General features: G+C 56.6%; 1 protein-coding gene and 1 pseudogene across 2 annotated transcripts in view; one reads left to right on the top strand and one right to left on the bottom strand.

Annotated features, from left to right (window-relative positions):
- The window catches only part of LOC143651331 (tight junction protein 1-like), a 52,852-nt pseudogene that overhangs the window by 31,314 nt on the left and 4,101 nt on the right, over positions 1–17,437 (top strand). The window lies entirely within an intron of this gene.
- LOC143651330 (uncharacterized) lies at positions 3,900–14,682 on the bottom strand. Its single transcript, XM_077122285.1, has 3 exons — positions 14,472–14,682; positions 13,969–14,410; positions 3,900–4,326 (listed from the first exon to the last, which is right to left on the bottom strand). Exons 1-3 carry the CDS (start codon positions 14,680–14,682, stop codon positions 3,900–3,902), a joined length of 1,080 nt encoding a protein of 359 aa, XP_076978400.1.

The raw sequence follows: 17,437 nt of genomic DNA, 5'->3' as shown, positions 1-17,437 counted from the left end.
TGGCTGTGGCCCAGGGCCGGCTGCGGCCCAGGGCCGGCTGCTGCCATCTGTGGCCTCCGTGGCTGGTCCCTACGTCACACCACGCATGGTGCCCTCCCCTCTCGCGGCTCCCAGCAGCCCTGGGTCCTCTTTACAACCTCTAGGAACCCAAGCAGGCCCCGCCCAGCCGCCTTCCGCCCGCCACCCTGAGCTGGAAGCATCCCCTTCTGGGGGCCTCTCTCCATGGCCATGCCCACAGGGGTAAGAGAAGACAGTTTTCTGGGGCACATAACTCAGTCCTGCGGGGAGATGCTTCCAGCATCTGGGTCCTCTTAGTATTGGCTTTTCCCATGCAGGCTGAGGCTTCGTTGGTTCTTCACATGCCAAGTGATTTGGGATTGTGTCCTGGTGTTTTAGCATAGAGCTTGGAGACCCTGGGCAGCACTGAGAGCCCATGGAGAGGGTTGGGATTTTCATTTTAGTGGACAACCATGCTGGCTGGGTTCGGGCCACAGCACCAGCCTGCCTTCCATGGGGGGCTTCAAGCCAGCTTAGTTCCCAAAGCTCAGCAGCGCTTCTCATCCAGCCCCACACATACCCCCTGAGCTGAGGAATTGAGCTCCCTGAGCTGCAGAAGTCTGCTTGCTTCTCCTGGAAAGTTTACAGATGAGGAGGGCTTTTCCTGGAGCATCTCCGTTGGAGCTTCTCTGCCATTTGGTGTAACACAAAGCTTCGTCGGAGCTTCTCTGGGCAGTTCTGGGTTCCATGCTGCTTTGCATTCAGGCTGGAGGACAGCGGAGCAAAGCTGGGATACTAACTGCCATTTGTTGTAACACTGCCGTTTGGTGTAACACGAATTCTCCGTCCCCAGTCTGCTGCTACCATGCACTATCGGAATCTTCCCAGAGCTTCTCTGGGTCCTGTCCAGGTGTCAGAGCAGCAGGAGAGGAGGGAGTGGCAACTACCAACTATAATTCAACACCACCCCAGCCCTAGACATGTACTAATCAACTTTTGGTTTCTACAGATTTGCCTGTTGCAGACATTTCACATAAAAGGTAACGTACAATATGGCTTTGTACTGGCTTCTTTCATGAGCATGGTCCTTCAAGGGTCACCATATTGTAGCGTGTCAGAGCTTCATCCCTCTTTCCTGTACGAATGCACACATTTTATTTATCATCAACTGATGGGCCTCTGCCCAGGTCTTTGTGGGGCCAGGTCCTCGTGGTCTAGGATATGGCTGTGGTGGATTGGCTGTGTGCTGGAGGGGGAGCCCAGGCAGCCTGCAGCCTCCCCTGGCCCCCACATCACCCAGGCTCAGGGCCAGGTGTGTCAGCCTGGGGTCAGGGGGGATGCAACACAATCTCCTAGCAGGTGAGGGCATGCTGGGCTGGCCTGCCCCGTGGTTCCCAGCAACCGGAAGCAGTCGATAGAGACAGTCTCACTCTCGACGGGTGTGTTCTATGACATCCAGCTTACACTGGGCATAGGGCAAAGCAGCTCATTGTGATTTTAATTTCCTTTTTTCCTTTTCCCTCATGGCTAGAAATGTTGACAGTCTTTTCATGTGCTTCTTAGCCATTTGTATATCTTCTTTAGAGAAATGTCTAGTCTAATCCTTCATCCATGTTTAAATTGTCTTTTATTATTTACTTGTAACTGTTCTTTATGTATTCTACACATAAGTCCTTATCAGAAAAAGATTAGCAAATATTTTTCCATCCTATTGAATGTCTGTTCACTTTTTTAATGGTGTCCTTTGAAACATGAAAGTTTTAAATTTTGATATACTCCAATTTATCTATTTTTACTTTGGTTGTTTGTGCTTTTGTTGTTATAGCTAAGAAACTATTGCCTAAACCAAGGCCATGAAGATGTTATGACTTTGTTTTCACCTAAGTTTATAATTTTAGCTCTCACATCAAGGCTTTTGGTCATTTTGAGTTGATTTTTGTACATGGTATGAGGTGGGGTTTCAACTTTAGCCTCTGCATATGGATAGCCAGCTGTCCTAGCACCATTTATTAAAAAAAGAGTATTCTATCCTCCTCGAATAGTCTTGCCAACTTTGTCAAAGAGTGGTTGGTCATGGGTACGTGGCTTTATTTCTGAGCTCCTGATCTTATCCCCTTGATCTGTGTATCTGTCCCATAACATGCCATACTATCTCCATTAATGTTGCTGTGTAGCAGTTTCTGAAATTGGAAATTGTATTAGTGAGGGTTCTCAAGAAAAACAGAATCAGCAAGAGATAACTGTAAATATAAAATTTATAAAGGTGTCGCAAGCAACCTTGGGGATGTAAGAGTCCAAGGTCTGCAGGGCAGACCACGAGCTGGCTCCAATGAAGGTCCTCAACAAACCTTCAGGAGAGGCTGGCTGAAGCAGGAAGAGAGCCTGTCCCTTCTGAATCCTCCTCAAAAGCCTCCCAGTGATTAGACTGAGCATCACTCATTGCAGAAGACACTGCCCTTAGTTGATTGCAAATGCAATCAGCTGTGGATGTAGCCAGCATAATCATAACTTAAGTCCATGACATGTCCTCACAGCAACAGACAGGCCAGCACTTGCCCAACCAGATGACCGGGCACCACCACCTGACTGGAACCTGACATAAACTTGACCATGACAGGAAGTATGAGACCTTCTATTTTGTTCTTTCTCAAGATTTTTTTCCATTCTGGGTTCCTTGAATTTATGTATGAATTTTTGACTTACCTTGTGAATTTCTGCAAGCAAATCAGCAGGAATTTTGGTTTGGATTGTGTTGAATTCATAAATCAATTTGGGAAATGTTATCATTTTAGCAAAATTAAGTGTTCTGATCCTTGAACATGGGATGTCTTTCCACTTCTTTCTTTCATTTCTTTAAGCAATGTTCTGTAGTTTACAGAATATGTTTTGCACTTATTTTATTAAATTATACTTAGATATTTTAGTCTTTTGATGTTATTGAAAATGGGAATGTTTTCTTTTTTTCATTGTTCATTGCATCCATTGAATTTTAACTTCAAGCATTATATTTATATTTTTCAAAATGGTGGCCCAAGATGTAGGTTCAAGAGAGAAGGCACCTGTGCTGCGGCAGGAGGAGTGAGGCCCTGCAGAGTGAGTTGCGCCTGCCGCTGCGTCCTCGAGGTGGACCCGTGGGAAGTGACAGCAGCAGCAGCGAGAGGTGTCCCCGCGGCCCCCGGATGGCCGAGGGGAGCTAAGGTCACAGCCACACCCAGTGCGCCCCACCCCATGGGCGGGCCCAGGAGCGGCTGGGGGGCGCGTAGGCCGGGACAGGTGGGTGAAGTGGTGCAGGGCCTGGCCGGGCCTAGGCGGGATTGCAGCGAATGCGGGGGGCACTTGAAGGCGATGCAGGCCACGGGTGGCTCCCAGGATCCTTCCCCGTGGGAGGCAGCGGCTTTGGCACTGCACGCCGGGCACACAGGCTTACACAGGGAGCTGTGTTGCTGCCAGGGGACTCAGGGATGCTGCAGGCAGGGCCTCGGGGATTGGCACACGCGGGCGGAGAGGCTGCACTCGCGACCCCGGAGTGCAGCTGCTCCAGTGCAGTCATGCGGTGTGGCCCTGGTGCACACCCAGCGCTGGTGCCCGGAGTCGGCAGCTGCTTGGGCTCGCTGCTGCTTCTCAGCCGCCGCTCGCTTCCAGAGGAGCTTGCACTTGTGTCACCGCCATCCGCAGCCGCGGCCAGAGGACAACTTCCACGCCGTCTAGCGGTCCCCACGTGCCGAGGCCCGAAGTTGGAGCCCCCGCGTCGGCACGGTCAGCAGCGTGGTGTACGAGTGGCTGCAGGCACTGCGGCTAGCGCAGTACCCGCAGTCCTTCCTGGACAATGGCTACGACAACCTGGAGGTGTGCACCCTGACCTGGACGCCATCGAGGTGCTGGCATGCGTGCACCGCTGGCCTCTACTTCAAGCTCCAGCCGCCGCCGCCCGCCAACCCCGGGACGCCCGGAGCTTTCTGAGCCCTCGGCCGCAAGAGCCAGCCCCGCAGGGACCTCCGCACCCAGGAGCAGGTGAACCACCCTCGGCTGAAGCTGAAGATCCTGATCCGGGACAAGTTGGTGCCTTCAATGGTGTGCGCCAGGGCAAGGACCCGCACCCGCGCCAGGTGAGCAGGTGAGCAGGCGTGCTGGGGCGGGCGTCCGGCCTGTGGCTTCTCTGTGTTTTTTCTGCCGGGTCTGCTCATTCCTTCCTTGCCAGGGTTGCACCTCTGCGTGAGGTGAACTCTGCACCCGTCGCCCTCCATTGGGACCGTGTCTCGGCGCAGCCCCCGGTGGGCCCCTGGCGGAACCGAGTCCTGGACTCCTCCGGTGCTCTGGGGGCCGTGGGATCTGAAGGGCAGGACAAGAGTGGGTAATAGTTACCTTGACTCGGGCCTCCCTTTTCTCCTTGTCTGGCTTTGCATTTTGAGTGACTCCCAGAGAGGAACTGACTGTCCTGTGCCGTTGTACTCAGTGTGCACAGAAAGTGACCCCCCCTTCCCCCAGGGGCTCCCCCACAGCATCACATCTATAAAGATGCCCAGGGTCCGGGCAGGGATGCGGGGGTTGGATGGGGTGCGTTAATGAGGCGCATGCACCCTCCCTTGGGATGAGTTTTTTACACCAAAGGGTACAGCACAGCAGGCAGGCGCTATGGCCTGAAGGTCCCAGGGGGTCCCTGCATTTGGGAGGGGAAGGCTGTGCGCAAGGAGAGGAGCTTTTCAGGACTGAGGGAGGAGGACGATGGGAAGGGCCTGGAAGCTCCGTGGCTGCTGGGCGTGATAGGCCCAAGGTTGGGGCTTGGGTGTCAAAGTAACTACCAAAAAGTCCCTGTTCCCAGCGGCGCAGCTTCCGCCCAGAGCCTGCTTGGCATGGGTCCCCACGGCTCCTCCACTGGCTCACCTAAGCCTTCCCTGGGTGCACTGGAAAGTGCACAGGCTCGCGGGAAGACACCTGTCTGGGAAGCCCAGGAGGAACATGCAGAGGTTCTAGGGCTGCAGCGGTGCAGAGGGGCGGTCCTGTTGACTTCAGGATGTGATGCCTGGATCCTAGGAAGTCCAAGTGAAAGCTTCATAGATACAGGGTGACAGTGGGGTGCAGAGCGCAGAGGGGTTGACACATATTGCCAACAAGATGGAGAGTTCAGATAAGCTTCCCCAGAGTAGAAGTGTTTTTTACAGAGCCGAGGAGGGCAGTCTACTTCCACTGACAGGTCTGCCTATCCTGTTGGCACTGCCCCACGAGTGGGGATAGGGCCCACCTCTATGCCCCGCCATGGAATGCTCTTCCTTGCAGGGGGCAGTTTGGGGGAGGAGGGATGAGACACTGGCTGTTGGCACCTGGGGAGGGAGGTGGGAACAGCCGTGGGCATGGGGAGAGGGCTGCCGAGAGTCAGCAGGGGCTCCTCGGGAGCGGGGGTGGGGGATAGCCAGGGCTCTGGTGGGGGGAGCCTGAAGGAGCAAAGTTGGGTTCTGGTTCTTGACATAAAAAAAGTCAGGCCCCAATGTCAAATTTAGACACTGATTTTGAGGACAAATCCCTTAGAAGTCTGGGCGCAGACTCGGATGTGTGATGGGGGTGGTCTGAGCAAGCACAGCCTATGTGGTTCATCCTCAGCTTGCGTCTGAGTCATTGCCTTTAATGGAGAGCGTTATTCAGTCAACATCACCTTCATATGAGCCCCAGAGTGGTCACCATTAGCCATGACCATACACCTGATTCACCTTTTCTGCCTATGCGACACTCCATCTCAAAAAAGTGTGGGGGAAAAGGGACAGATGTGTTTTCATGATTCCCTCAGTGACGCTCTGGATGGGAACTGAAAAATTCAAGCTGGCAAATTTTATTATAAGAAAGAATAACCTCCTACTGCCTGACCCATGCCGGTCCCCAGCAGCACGTGCACTGAGGCAGCGTCACTGCAGCCCGTGCATGGGAAGCTGAGCTAGAAGGGGACGTTCCAGGCCTGCTGCCTGTTTTGAATTGGTTGCTTGTATGTAAGTTACCTCTCAAGTTTGGATTTTAATTTGTTAAAGATTTTGTTGTCTGATGCGGCATGTTTCTCTGTGCTCAGTGTCAGCACTGTTGACTGGTGACCTGTGATGACCTCTCCGGGCCCTCGGCTGACGTCAGGACTGTGCCATGTGCCCTGGGACTCCGCTTGTGGAGTGCTTCCTGTTTGGCTTGCTGGCACCCCCCGGGTTTGCTCTTGGGAGGAGATTGGGGGGCTCGGTAGTGCCAGTGCTCCGAGGGCCACAGACGAGTTCCACAAGAGGCAGGTCTACCCCGAGCTGTCCCCATTGTGGTGATTCAGGGCTCAGTGTGTCCATGAGCCCTTTGGGCAGTTGCCATGTTCCCTTCAGGTGAGTGGAAGTGGAGTAAAGCATGTCTGCAGTCATCGGAAAGAGGGGCTGGTGTGTGGTTTCCCCTGCCTCGCAGTGACTGCTGGCCTGTGAAATGGGGAAGCCACCTGCAGGTGACCACTCTCGCCTCCCAGGCACCAGGCCATCTCCACGCCTCAAGACCTGGCAGGGTGGGCAGCAGCAGCCCAGAGTTTACATCCTGGAGGGCCCACGTCCCCAGGGGAAGGGCTTTGGGCTGGAGGCAGTGAAGGGGTGGGGCTGGAGTGACAGCCAGTCACCAGTCCTGGTGGCTTGGAAGTCATACTCAAGAGCCTGGACTGGGCTCTGAGGGCAGAGGGCAGTTCCTGACCAGTCCTAGCCAGGACAGTGAACAGTTAGGAGGGATAGGCTGGGGGTCAGCGAGTGGAGATGGTGGCAGAGAGGCCATGACGGTAATTGGGGGCAATGAACAGACAGAGTTTGGTTGATGGGGACAAGGGAAGAGAGGTCAGGGACTGACAGATTTCTGGTTTGGGATTGCCATGCCATTCCGAAGTAGGAGTCCTGGAAGCAGAGTATGTTTGTGGAGAAAGCTGCCAAGTCCAGGCTCTAACATACAGAGTTACGTGGCTTTCCAAAGCCTGTGGCTTTCCAAATGCAGCTGTCTGGTGGGCACTTGATGACGCAGCAGGGGGGCAGAGGAGTACCTGGGTCAAGAGAGAATGACGTGGGTGCAGTGGGCCCAGGGCAGCTGTGGGGATGTGACAGGCAGAGGCAGAGAAACGTCAGGGCGGCCTGACTGGGAGGCAAGGTCGGAGGAGAAGCAGAGGCGTGGGGTTGTGGAGGCCCACGGGGTGGGGGGTTTCCAGCAGGGCTGGTGAGGAAACCTGGAGGTATGGAGAAGTCAGGAAGGACCAGAACCTGCTCCGTCTGTGGGGCGGGGACAAACGGCACTCTGGAGCTGCAGGGCTGGGTGATGGAACCAACAGCTTCCGTCAGCCGAGGCCCTGGGGGAGGAAAGGGAAGGAGCAGAGTGTGCATGACTTTTTAACAAAGCCTGAGGAGACCCAAGGCTGCAGCTACAGGAGGGACACTGGGGGCCAAGGGAAGGTGTTTTGGTTTCTCAGCTGCTGAAGCAAATGCATGCCATGGGGTGCTTAAGCAATGCAGTTTATTGGTTCATGATTTGAGGCCAGGAGACATCCAGATGGAGGTGTTGGCACAGTGGTGTTCCATGCTGGCTGCTGGTGGCCTTGGTACATGGCTTTTCATTGCCAGGCAAGGAGCATTCTGATGTCCTCTCCTTTCTCTTCCGAGTTCTGTGGACTTCTGGCTTCCTGCTCTTCCTGAGGCTTCTACTCTGTGTCCTGTTGGCTCTGCTTATGAGGCTTCAGTCCAGCTGGCTGGGATCCTCCCTCAGTCGCTGTGGCCGCACCCTAGCTCATGTGCTCAGAGGTCCCACCTCCAGGCGGGTTCACGGCCCCGGGACCTGGCCTTGGGCTCTGAACCTGCCTTCTGTGGCTGAGTCCCCAGCGAAGGGATTTGTGGGTTTGTGTGTTACCCTAAGTGTGCAGGAACCTGGGCTCCTGTGAGTGTTGGTGATGATGGAATAGGAGATGACGAAGAACTGGAGAGAACAGATGACCTACAGAATAGGTCCTCGAGGAGGCAGGAGGGTGGTGGCCAGAGTGGGGTCTGGGAAGGGTATATTTGCCTGGGGGGCAGGACCCCCACCTCAGTGCTGGGGCAGGGGGAAGGGGATGGGGAGTCTGGGAACCCAGCAGGTCTTTCTCTGGGCAGTGAGGGGAGAGGTGCAAGGATCTGAGGTGAGAGGATAAGTTTGTATTAAGGCACAAGGAGTTTTATCATGATGTGGTTTATGATGATACATAAATACAATTATTCAGTAAAAAAAACTTACATGATTATATACAGTTGCACACAGAGGACAGTACTGCCACCTTCTGTGAACTTGGGATGCAGGTTATGGTATGTTCAGAGTTTATTGCACACTGTGAAGTGTGGCAGTGCTCGTGCAGGGGGCTGATGTGAATGTGGGTGGGGGCTGTGATGGTGTTTTATTTCCCAGCAGACTTGGAGCAGCAGAAGGCAGGCCCTGGCTGGCAGGGTGGGCTTCACGACCTCTTCACCTGAAAACTCCCTCCTGGCCCACTGTGAGTTGGTGTAACTGGGCAGGCACACTGTGGGGGTGCTGGCCACTGCTCACGCCTTCGTGTGCATTTAAGTGATGTGATGCAGCTAAATGAGTCTGTTTTGGGGTATTTTGGAGAGAAGGGCTAGGGCGAGGGATTTGTGAGATAGAAGGTGTTGTGCAGGCATCTGCCTCTGGGATAGTGGTGTAGGAAGGTGAGAGATTGGCAAAGATGCACTGTCCCTCCTCTGGAGCTTTGCCTTGGGTTCTGGCAGAAGCTGAAACGACAATAAAATTCCCACCTTCCCAAGAATCCCTTTGCCTTCAGAACAGATTTGAAGCTGGCAAATTTAAGTTTTCCTCAGGCAAACCGGTGTCCTCAAGTACCATCTGCCTAAGCCATTGAAGGTCCCTCTTGGCCTTTTTGTCTTTAGTCTCTGATTGGAGCACTGTTGAAAGAATGGAGAAAAGATGGAGCCGAGTGTGGGCGTGGGATGTGGAGCCGCTGTCTTCGAGCTCCTTATCATGTTTCTCTGTGTTTCCCACCTACCAGGACCCTCAGCACCCCATCCACCCAAGCTTACATGGTAGGTGGGAAATATAGAGATGATATACAATGAGGAGCCTGAAGACAGAGGCACCACATCCCCATGCCCACACTCGGCTCCATTTTTTTTCCATTCTTACCACCATTCTCCAATCAGAGACTAAAGACAAAAAGGTGAAGAGGGGCCTAAAATGGCTTAGGCACAGGGTACTTGAGGACACTGGTTTGACTGAGGAAAACTGAAGTTTGCCAGCTTCAAATCTGTTTAGAAGGCAGAAGGGATTTGTGTGAAGGAGGAAATTTTATTGTCATTTCAGTCTCTGCCAGAACCGAAGGCAAAACTCCAGAGGAGAGACAGCGCCTCTTTCCCAATCTCTCACTTTCCTATACCGTGATCCCAGAGGCAGATGCCTGCACAACACCTTCTATCTCCCAAATACCTCACCCGAGGCCTTCTCTCCAAAATTCCCACAAACAGCCTCATTTAGCTGCATCATCACTTAAATACACACGAAGGTGTGAGCAGCAGCTACCACCCCCGCAGCGTGCCTGCCCAGCCACACCAACTCACAGTGGGCCAGGAGGGAGTTTTCAGGTGAAGAGGTTGTGAAGCTCACCCTGCCGGCCAGGGCCTGCCTTCTGCTGTTCCAAGTCTGCTAAATAAAACACCTTCACAGCCCCCCACTCACATTAACAGCAGCCCCTTGCACGAGCACTGCCACATTTCACGGCGTGCAATAAACAGTGAACATCCCATAACCTGCATCCCAAGTTCACAGAAGGTGGTGGTACTGTCCGCTGTGTGCAACCGTGTATGATCGTGTAACTTCTCATTATTGAATAATGTTTCTATTTAGGTATAAACCACATCATGATAAAACTACTTGTACATTGATGCAAACATGTCCTTTCACCTCGGATCCTTGCACCTCTCCCCTCACTGCCCAGAGGCAGACCTGCTGGGTTCCCCAGGCTCCCCACCAACCTCCCCCCTGCCCCAGCCACTGAGGTGGGGGCCCTGCCCCCCAGGCAGACCTATCCTTCCCGGGCCCCACTCTGGCCACCACCCGCCTGCCTCTTCGAGGACCTGGTACTCTAGGTCATCTGCTGTCTCCAGTTCTTCGCTGTCTCCTTTTCCACCGGGACCAACACTCACAGGAGCCCAGGTTCCTGCACACTTAGGGTAACACACAAACCCACACACAAGCCCCTTCACTGGGGACTCAGCCGCAGAAGGCAGGTTCAGAGTCCAAGGCCAGGTCCAGGGGCTGTGAACCCGCCTGGAGGTGGGACCTCTGAGCACATGAGCTGGGGTGTGGCCACAGTGACTGATGGAGGGTCCCAGCCACCTAGGCTGAAGCCCCATAAGCAGAGGCAACTGGACACAGAGCAGAAACCTCAGGAAGAGCAAGAAGCCAGAAGTCCACAGAACTCGGAAGAGAAGGGAGAGGACATCAGAATGCGCCTTGCCTGGCAATGAAAAGCCAAGCACCAAGGCCACCGGCAGCCAGCACGGAACACCACTGCGCCAACGCCTCCATCTGGATATCTCCTGGCCTCAAACCATGAACCAATAAACCATGTGGCTTAAGGCAGCCCACGGCGTGCATTTGCTTCAGCAGCTGAGAAACCAAAACACCTTCCCTTGGCCCCCAGTGTCCCTCCTGTAGCTGCAGCCTTGGCTCTCCTCAGGCTTTGTTAAAAAGTCGTGTACACTCCGCTTCTTCCCTCTCCTCCCCACAGGCCTCGGCTGATGGAAGCGGTTGGTCCCATCACCCAGACCTGCAGCCCTAGAGGTCCCGGCTGTCCTGGTGGCCCTGTCCCATAGACAGGGCAGGTTCTGGTCCTTCCTGACTTCTCCACACCTCCCGGTCTCCTCACCAGCCCTGCTGGAAACCCCCCACCCCGCGGGCCTCCACAACCCCATGCCTCTGCTTCTCCTCCGACCTCTGCTCCCCGTCAGGCCGCCCTGACGTTTCTCTGCCTCTGCCTGTCACATCCCCGCAGCTGCCCTGGGCCCACTGCACCCACGTCACTCTCTCTTGACCCAGCATCTCTCCTCTGCTCCACTGCTACATCATCAAGTGCCCACCAGACAGCTGCATTTGGAAAGCCACGTAACTCCTTATGTGAGAGCCTGGACTTGGCATATTTCTTTCCAAACACACTCTGCTTCCAGGACTCCTACTTCAGAATGGCATGGCAATCCCAAACCAGAAATCTGCGAGTCCCTGACCTCACTTCCCTCGTCTACATCACCCAAGCTCTGTCCATTCATTGCCCCAAATGACCGCCATGGCTCCTCTGCCATCATCTCCACTGGCTCGACCACCAGCTTGTCCCCCCTAACTGTTCACTGTCCCAGCTGGGACTGGTCAGGAACTGAGCTCTGCCCTCAGAGCCCAGTCCAGGCTCGTGAGTATGACCTCCAGGCCACCAGGACTGGTGACTGGCTGTCACTCCAGCCCCACCCCTGCAATACCTCCAGCCACAAGCCCTTCCCTTACTCACGGCCACCCGCCTCCCTCCCTCCAGGCCCTTCTTCTAGGGACTCGGTCCCTCCAGGATATCAGTTCTCGGCTGTCACTGCCTGCCCTGCCAGACTTGAAGCGTGGAGGTGACCTGGTGCCTGGGAGGAGAGGGTCATCACCTGCAGGTGGCCTCCGCATTTCACAGATCAGCGGTCGCAGCGGGGTAGGGGATACCACACACTTGCCACTCTGTCCGATGCCTGCAGACACCCTTTGCCCCACTTCCACTCACCTGAAGGGAATGTGACAACTGCCACAATGGGGATGGCTCAGGGCGTACCTGCCTCTTTCGGAGCTCCTGCACGGGCCCCCGAGCATCAGCACCACGGAGCCCCCAATCTCCTCCCAGGAGCAAACCCGGGAGCACCAGCAAGCCAGACAGGGAGCGCTCCACAAGTGGGGTCTCAGGGCATGTGGCCCAGCCCTGACACCAACCAAGGGCCCGGAGAGGGTGTCACAGGTCACCAGACAATGAAGTCCTGATCCTGAGCACAGAGAATCACGCCGCATCAGAAAACAAAATCTTTAAAAAATTAAAATCCAAACTTAAGAGGCAACTGACATACAAGCACCCGACTCAAAACAGGCAGCAGGCCTTGAACGTCCCCTTCTAGCTCAGCTTCCCATGTACGGGCTGCAGTGATGCTGCCTACGTGCACGTGCTCCTGGGGACCGGCACGGGGCAGGCGGTAGGAGGTTATTCTTTCTTACAATAAAGTTTGCCAGCTCAGAATTTTCAGTTCACAGCCGGAGCACCAGTGAGGAAAGTCATGAAAACCCGTCTGTCCCGTTTCTCCCACACGTTCTTTGAGATGGAGAGTCGCATAGGCAGAAAATGTGAATCAGGTGTATGTTCATGGCCAAGGGTGACCACTCTGGGGCTCATACGAAGGTGACACTGACTGAATAACACTCTCCATGAAAGGCGGCGGCTCAGACATGCGCTGAGGATGAGTCACATAAGCTGTGCTTGCTCAGACCACCCCCATCACACATCCGAGTCTGCGCCCAGACTTCAAAGGGATTTGTCCTCAAAATCAATGTCTAGCTTTGACATTGGGGCCTGCCTTTTTTTATGTCAAGAATCAGAATCCAACTTTTCTCCTTCAGGCTCCCCTACCCCTAGAGCCCTGGCTATCCCCCTCCCCTACTCCTTAGGAGGCCCTGCTGACTCTGGGTAGCCCCCTCCCCATGCCCTCAGGTGTACCCACCTCCCTCCCCTGGTGCCAGCAGCCAGTGCATCATCCCTCCTCCCCACAACTGCCCCCTGAAGGGAAGAGCCTTCCATGGTGGGGCGTGGAGGTGGGCCCTATCCCCACTCGCGGGGCAGCGCCAACAGGATAGGCAGAGGTGTCAGTGGAAGGCAGACTGCCCTCCTCGGCTCTGTAAAAACCACATCTACTCTGGGGCAGCTTATCTGAACTCTCCATCTTGTTGGCAACATGTATCAACCCTTCTGCCCTCCTCACCCTGCTGTCACCTTGTGCCTATGAAACTTTTGCTTGGACTTCTTGGGATCCAGGCATCACATCCTGAAGTCAACAGGACCCCTGCTCTGCACAGCTGTGGCCCCAGCACCTCTGCATGTTCCTCCTGGGCTTCCCAGGCAGGTGTCTTCCCGTGAGCCTGTGCACTTTCCAGTGTGCCCAGGGAAGGGCTTTGGTGAGCCGGTGGAGCAGCCATGGGGACCCACGCCAGGCAGACTCTGGGTGGACTGCGCGCCGCTGGGAACTGGGTCTTTTTGTTAGTTACTTTGACACCCAAGCCCCATCCTTGGGCCTGCCACGCCCAGCAGCCACGGAGCTTCCAGGCCCTTCCCGGCGCCCTCCTCCCTCAGTCTTGAAAAGCTCCTCTCCTTGAGCACAGCCTTCCCCTCCCAAGTGTGGGAGCCCTGGGACCCTCAGGCCATAGTGCCTGCCTGCATTCTATACCCTTCAGTGGAAAAAACTCATCTCAAAGGAGCTTGCCTGCACCTTATTAATGCCCCTCCCATCAACCTCCCGCGCCTAGCCCCAACCCTGGCAACTTTACATTGAGCCGCTGTGTGCTGTGGGGGAGTCCCGGGCAGAAGGGAGGTCACTTTCCTTGCACACGGAGCACAAAGACATACTACAGCCAGTCTCTCTTTGGAGTCACTCAAAATGCAAAGAAAGACAAGGAGAAAAGGAAGGCCCAAGACAAGGTAGCTATTACCCAGTCTTCTCCTGCCCTTCAGAACCCACGGCCCCCAGAGCACCGCAGGAGCCCAGGACTCGGTTCCGCCAGGGGCGCACTGGGGGCTGCGTGGAAACCCCGCCCCAGCGGAGAGCAAAGGGTGCAGAGTCCGCTTTACCCGCACCTGTGATCCTGCAAGGAAGGAATGAGCAGCTGCGAGAGAAAAATGCAGAGAAGCCACAGGCAGGAACCCCGCCCCCTGCTCACCTGGTGGGGTGCGGGGCCTTGCCCCGGCCCAAACCATCGCGCACCAGCTTGTCCTGGATCAGGATCTTCTGCCTCAACCGGGAGTGGCTCATCCTCTCCCGGGTGCGGGGGTCCCTGCGGGGCTGGCTCCGGCGGCTGAGACTTCGGAAGGCTTCGGGGGACCCAGGGTCGGCGGAGGCGGCAGCTTGAGCATGAAGTAGAGGCCGGCGGTGGCCTCGTCCTGCTCCCGCAGGTGGCCCACGTCCTCCAGGAGGCGGCGGCGGTGCACGGGCGCCAGCACCCCGATGGCGTCCAGGTCGGGGTCCCCGATCTGCCGGCACACCTCCAGGTCGTCGTAGCCGTTGTCCAGGAAGGACTGCGCGCACTGCGCGAGCTGCGGCGCCCGCAGCCACTTTTAAACCACGCTGCTGCCCATGCCGGCGCCGGCGCTCCAACTTCTGGCCTTGTCACGCGGGGACCGCCAGACGGCGCGGAAGTTGTCCTTGGGTCGCGCGGGCGCCCACGGCTGGCGGTGACAAGGCGTGATGCTTCCGGAAGCGAGGGGCTGCCGAGCAGCAGCAGCGAGCACCCGGCGGGCGCCCGCTCTGGGTGCGCCCGGTGGCGGGGCAAGGCCGGCACACCCCGGGGCCGCGGTGGCCGCCGCTCTGCCCGCGCGCGCTGGTCCATGTCCGAGGCTTCGCCTCCCGCGCGCCGGGCGTGCAGCGCGAGAGCCATGTCCTCCCGCGGTGGAGGGTCTTGGGAGCCGCCCGCGGCCGGCGGTGCCTTCGAGCGACCCCGCGTTCGCTGCGATCCCGCCTCCGCTCGGCCGGGCCCCGCGTGCCTTCACCCGCCCGTGCCGACCTGCTCGCCCCCGGCTTCTCCAGGGCTCGCCGCGGAGTTGGGTGTGCCGGAGCAGGCTGCGTTCTCGGCTCCCTCCAGCCAGCCGGCCGGGGGCTGCGGGGACACCTCCTGCTGCTGCTGCCGCCGGGCTCAGGGACAGGGGAAGGGGCACTTTCTCAGGGAGGGCGATTCCCGCGGGCACCCCCTCCCGGCCCGAGCGCTCACTAACCCCAGCTCTCCTGTCCCCCTGCCCGTCTTCTCCCCCACTCTCCTGCCCCCTCTCATTCTCTGGACCCCTCGCTCTCTCTGTGGCGGTCCTCACCCACCCCAATCCCTGCCCAGGCGGCTCTGGCCATCGGCCCCTGTAGGCCGCCCGGGCGCCCAACAGACCCTCGCCTCCCGGCTTGGATCGCGGGGACCCCACCTCATGCCGCAACTCGCCACCTTGGCCAGTCGGCATCCCTAGAGCAGGACGGCGGCCTTGGAAATGGGAACCTGAGTCCCCCGCAGGTGGTCTGCAGTGTGCGGGGTCCCAGGTCTGCTCGGCTGAGGGTCGGGGAGGGGCTGGCAGCCCGGACACTGCAGCACCAGGCCCTGCAGCTCAGGAGACACCAGCAGCACCCCGAAGTGTCTGGAGGACTCTGTAGAGCGGGCGGTACATGGGAGCTCGGCACAGGTCTCTTGGCCAAGATGGCCTGCTGGGCCATGTTTCAGGTTGGATGAGGGGCTCCACAGAAGCCCAGGGCAGGGCCAGTCACAGGGAACACTACCCGCCAGGCTGCAGGAGGCAGGGCCAGTCACTGGGGACCCTGGGCAGCAGGCCGTGGGATGACAGGGCCAGTCATGGAGGCCCACCATCTGGGCACATGCCCTGGGCCCTTGATCTGCAGCGGGCACAGCGGGTGGTGGGCTTGCCTCCTGGACTCGGATTTCTAGGCCCTGGGGTCCTCCTGCTGGTTGTGGAGCCCCAAATCGCCCTGGATGAGCCGGGTCCTAGCATGCAGAGCTCTGGGCACAGATGAGGCACCCCGGCCGAGAAAGCAACACCTGAGCCACAGAAGGGGCAATGGCACCCATGACGAGCCTGTGTCAGGTCCCGTGGGCCAGGGAGCACGGACTCCCCCAGGACGGGCACCATGGGACCTCAGGGCGAAGGCACAGATGCTGCCCTCCACCCTTGGCTGCTTTGAATACGGGCAGCAGGGCCTGCCCACCTCCCCTAGCCCTCTTGGGTTCCAGAAACAAGCATGAATAAGGTTAGCCCTCAGCCGTGTCCCCAGGACACAGTCAGAACTGAGTGGGGGGTGGCCTTCTGGAGGGGACACAGGGTTCAGCCCCAAGGCCACTACCTCCAGGAAGCTGCCCCACGTGCGGGGTTGGATAGGTCCCTTTGGATCCTTCTGCCCTCTTGGGGTCCGCTCCCCAGCATGGGCCTGGGCTGAGAGGCTTTCCGTGGGCACACCCATCTTCCCCCAGGGGGAGAAAGCAGCCCCAGGGGAAATGGGTTTTAGGGTTCTAGGGGCACCTGGAGGTGTGGGCCCAGCGACCTCCTTCCCCTGACCACTTGGCTGTGACTGAGGCTTGGTCATCTGCCCAGGAGATGCCCCACCCTCAGTAATCAGGGCCCCAGGTGGAACAAGACACTCTGGTCAAAACCCGTTCTGCCCCCAAGACACTTTGGTTTCCCATGCGGACGCCTACCTATGAGCCCTGAGCAGACCCTGGACTCCGAATCATCCTCCCTGGGGGTGGACTGCCAGGCACAGGCAGTTCTGTTTTGAGAGTCTGTGAGCCCACTTGCCACAGTTGCCTCACCACTGCCCCCAGCCAACATTGTTCTGTGTCTTTGGAGAACACTGACTAATACAATAGCAGTGGGTGTGATCTGCAAGCACTTCATGGAGGTTGTTTTACATCTGTATTCTTAAGTAATACTTGCAAACAAGTGTGTTAATCACACAATCTTTGAACACTGTGTAGGCTGGAATTCTCTCTCTCTCTGTCTCTCTCTCTCTCCTGTGTCATGCCACAGGACCTCTGAGCATCCTCCATCTTTCTTGGCATGGATTGCATCTCATGCCACGCTCATTGGAGGATAATCATATCTATCAGCCTCGGCCTCAGCATGAGGGGTCGAGCGGGGTGGCCCATCTGTGGCTATTTGCTCCGGACCTCCTGGTGGGTATCCACTCCCAGGTGGCCGCGGGCTGCAGCGTCATGCCTACACCCTCCGCCAGAGCCTCGGCCGCCCCACCCCGCGGGCTCCTGCTGCTTACAGCCCCTGGGTGTCCCCTGCCTGCTGTCCTCAGACACAGGCCACACCATTTTCACGTTTGTACTTTCAGATGAGCTTTAGTACAGTCTGTCATTGTTTTCCTTTTGATGGTCTTGAACGTATAAATTAACTTGAAAACTGACACCTTCGCAGTGTTAAATTTGTATCCAAGTCAAGGCCACTTCTTTCCATTTATTCATGATTTATTTTATTTTCACGTAGAAGATTTAAAGCTGTCTCCCCAGAGACTGATAGCCTCTGTCATTGTAAATTAGATATTTGCTTCCTTTACATGTCAAACACAATCTAATTTTAAACAGATGCTATTAATTTGCATTGATGAATTACATGAGCAGATACTGAAATTCCGTTTTC

The sequence above is a fragment of the Tamandua tetradactyla genome, chromosome 12, assembly GCF_023851605.1.
Source record: "Tamandua tetradactyla isolate mTamTet1 chromosome 12, mTamTet1.pri, whole genome shotgun sequence".
Classification (NCBI taxonomy): domain Eukaryota; kingdom Metazoa; phylum Chordata; class Mammalia; order Pilosa; family Myrmecophagidae; genus Tamandua; species Tamandua tetradactyla.
Note: the sequence above shows the minus strand (reverse complement) of the source record. Positions and strands in the feature narration are given on the sequence as shown.

Excerpts from the sequence above, each read along its gene's own strand:
- LOC143651330 (XM_077122285.1), bottom strand. The coding sequence starts at position 14,682 with ATGGCTCTCGCGCTGCACGCCCGGCGCGCGGGAGGCGAAGCCTCGGAC. Across the intron at positions 14,411-14,471 it reads ACGCCTTGTCACCGCCAGCC|GCCAGAAGTTGGAGCGCCGG; the intron begins GTGGGCGCCCGC and ends CCGCGTGACAAG. Across the intron at positions 4,327-13,968 it reads AAGGCCCCGCACCCCACCAG|ATCCCACGGCCCCCAGAGCA; the intron begins GTGAGCAGGGGG and ends CCTGCCCTTCAG.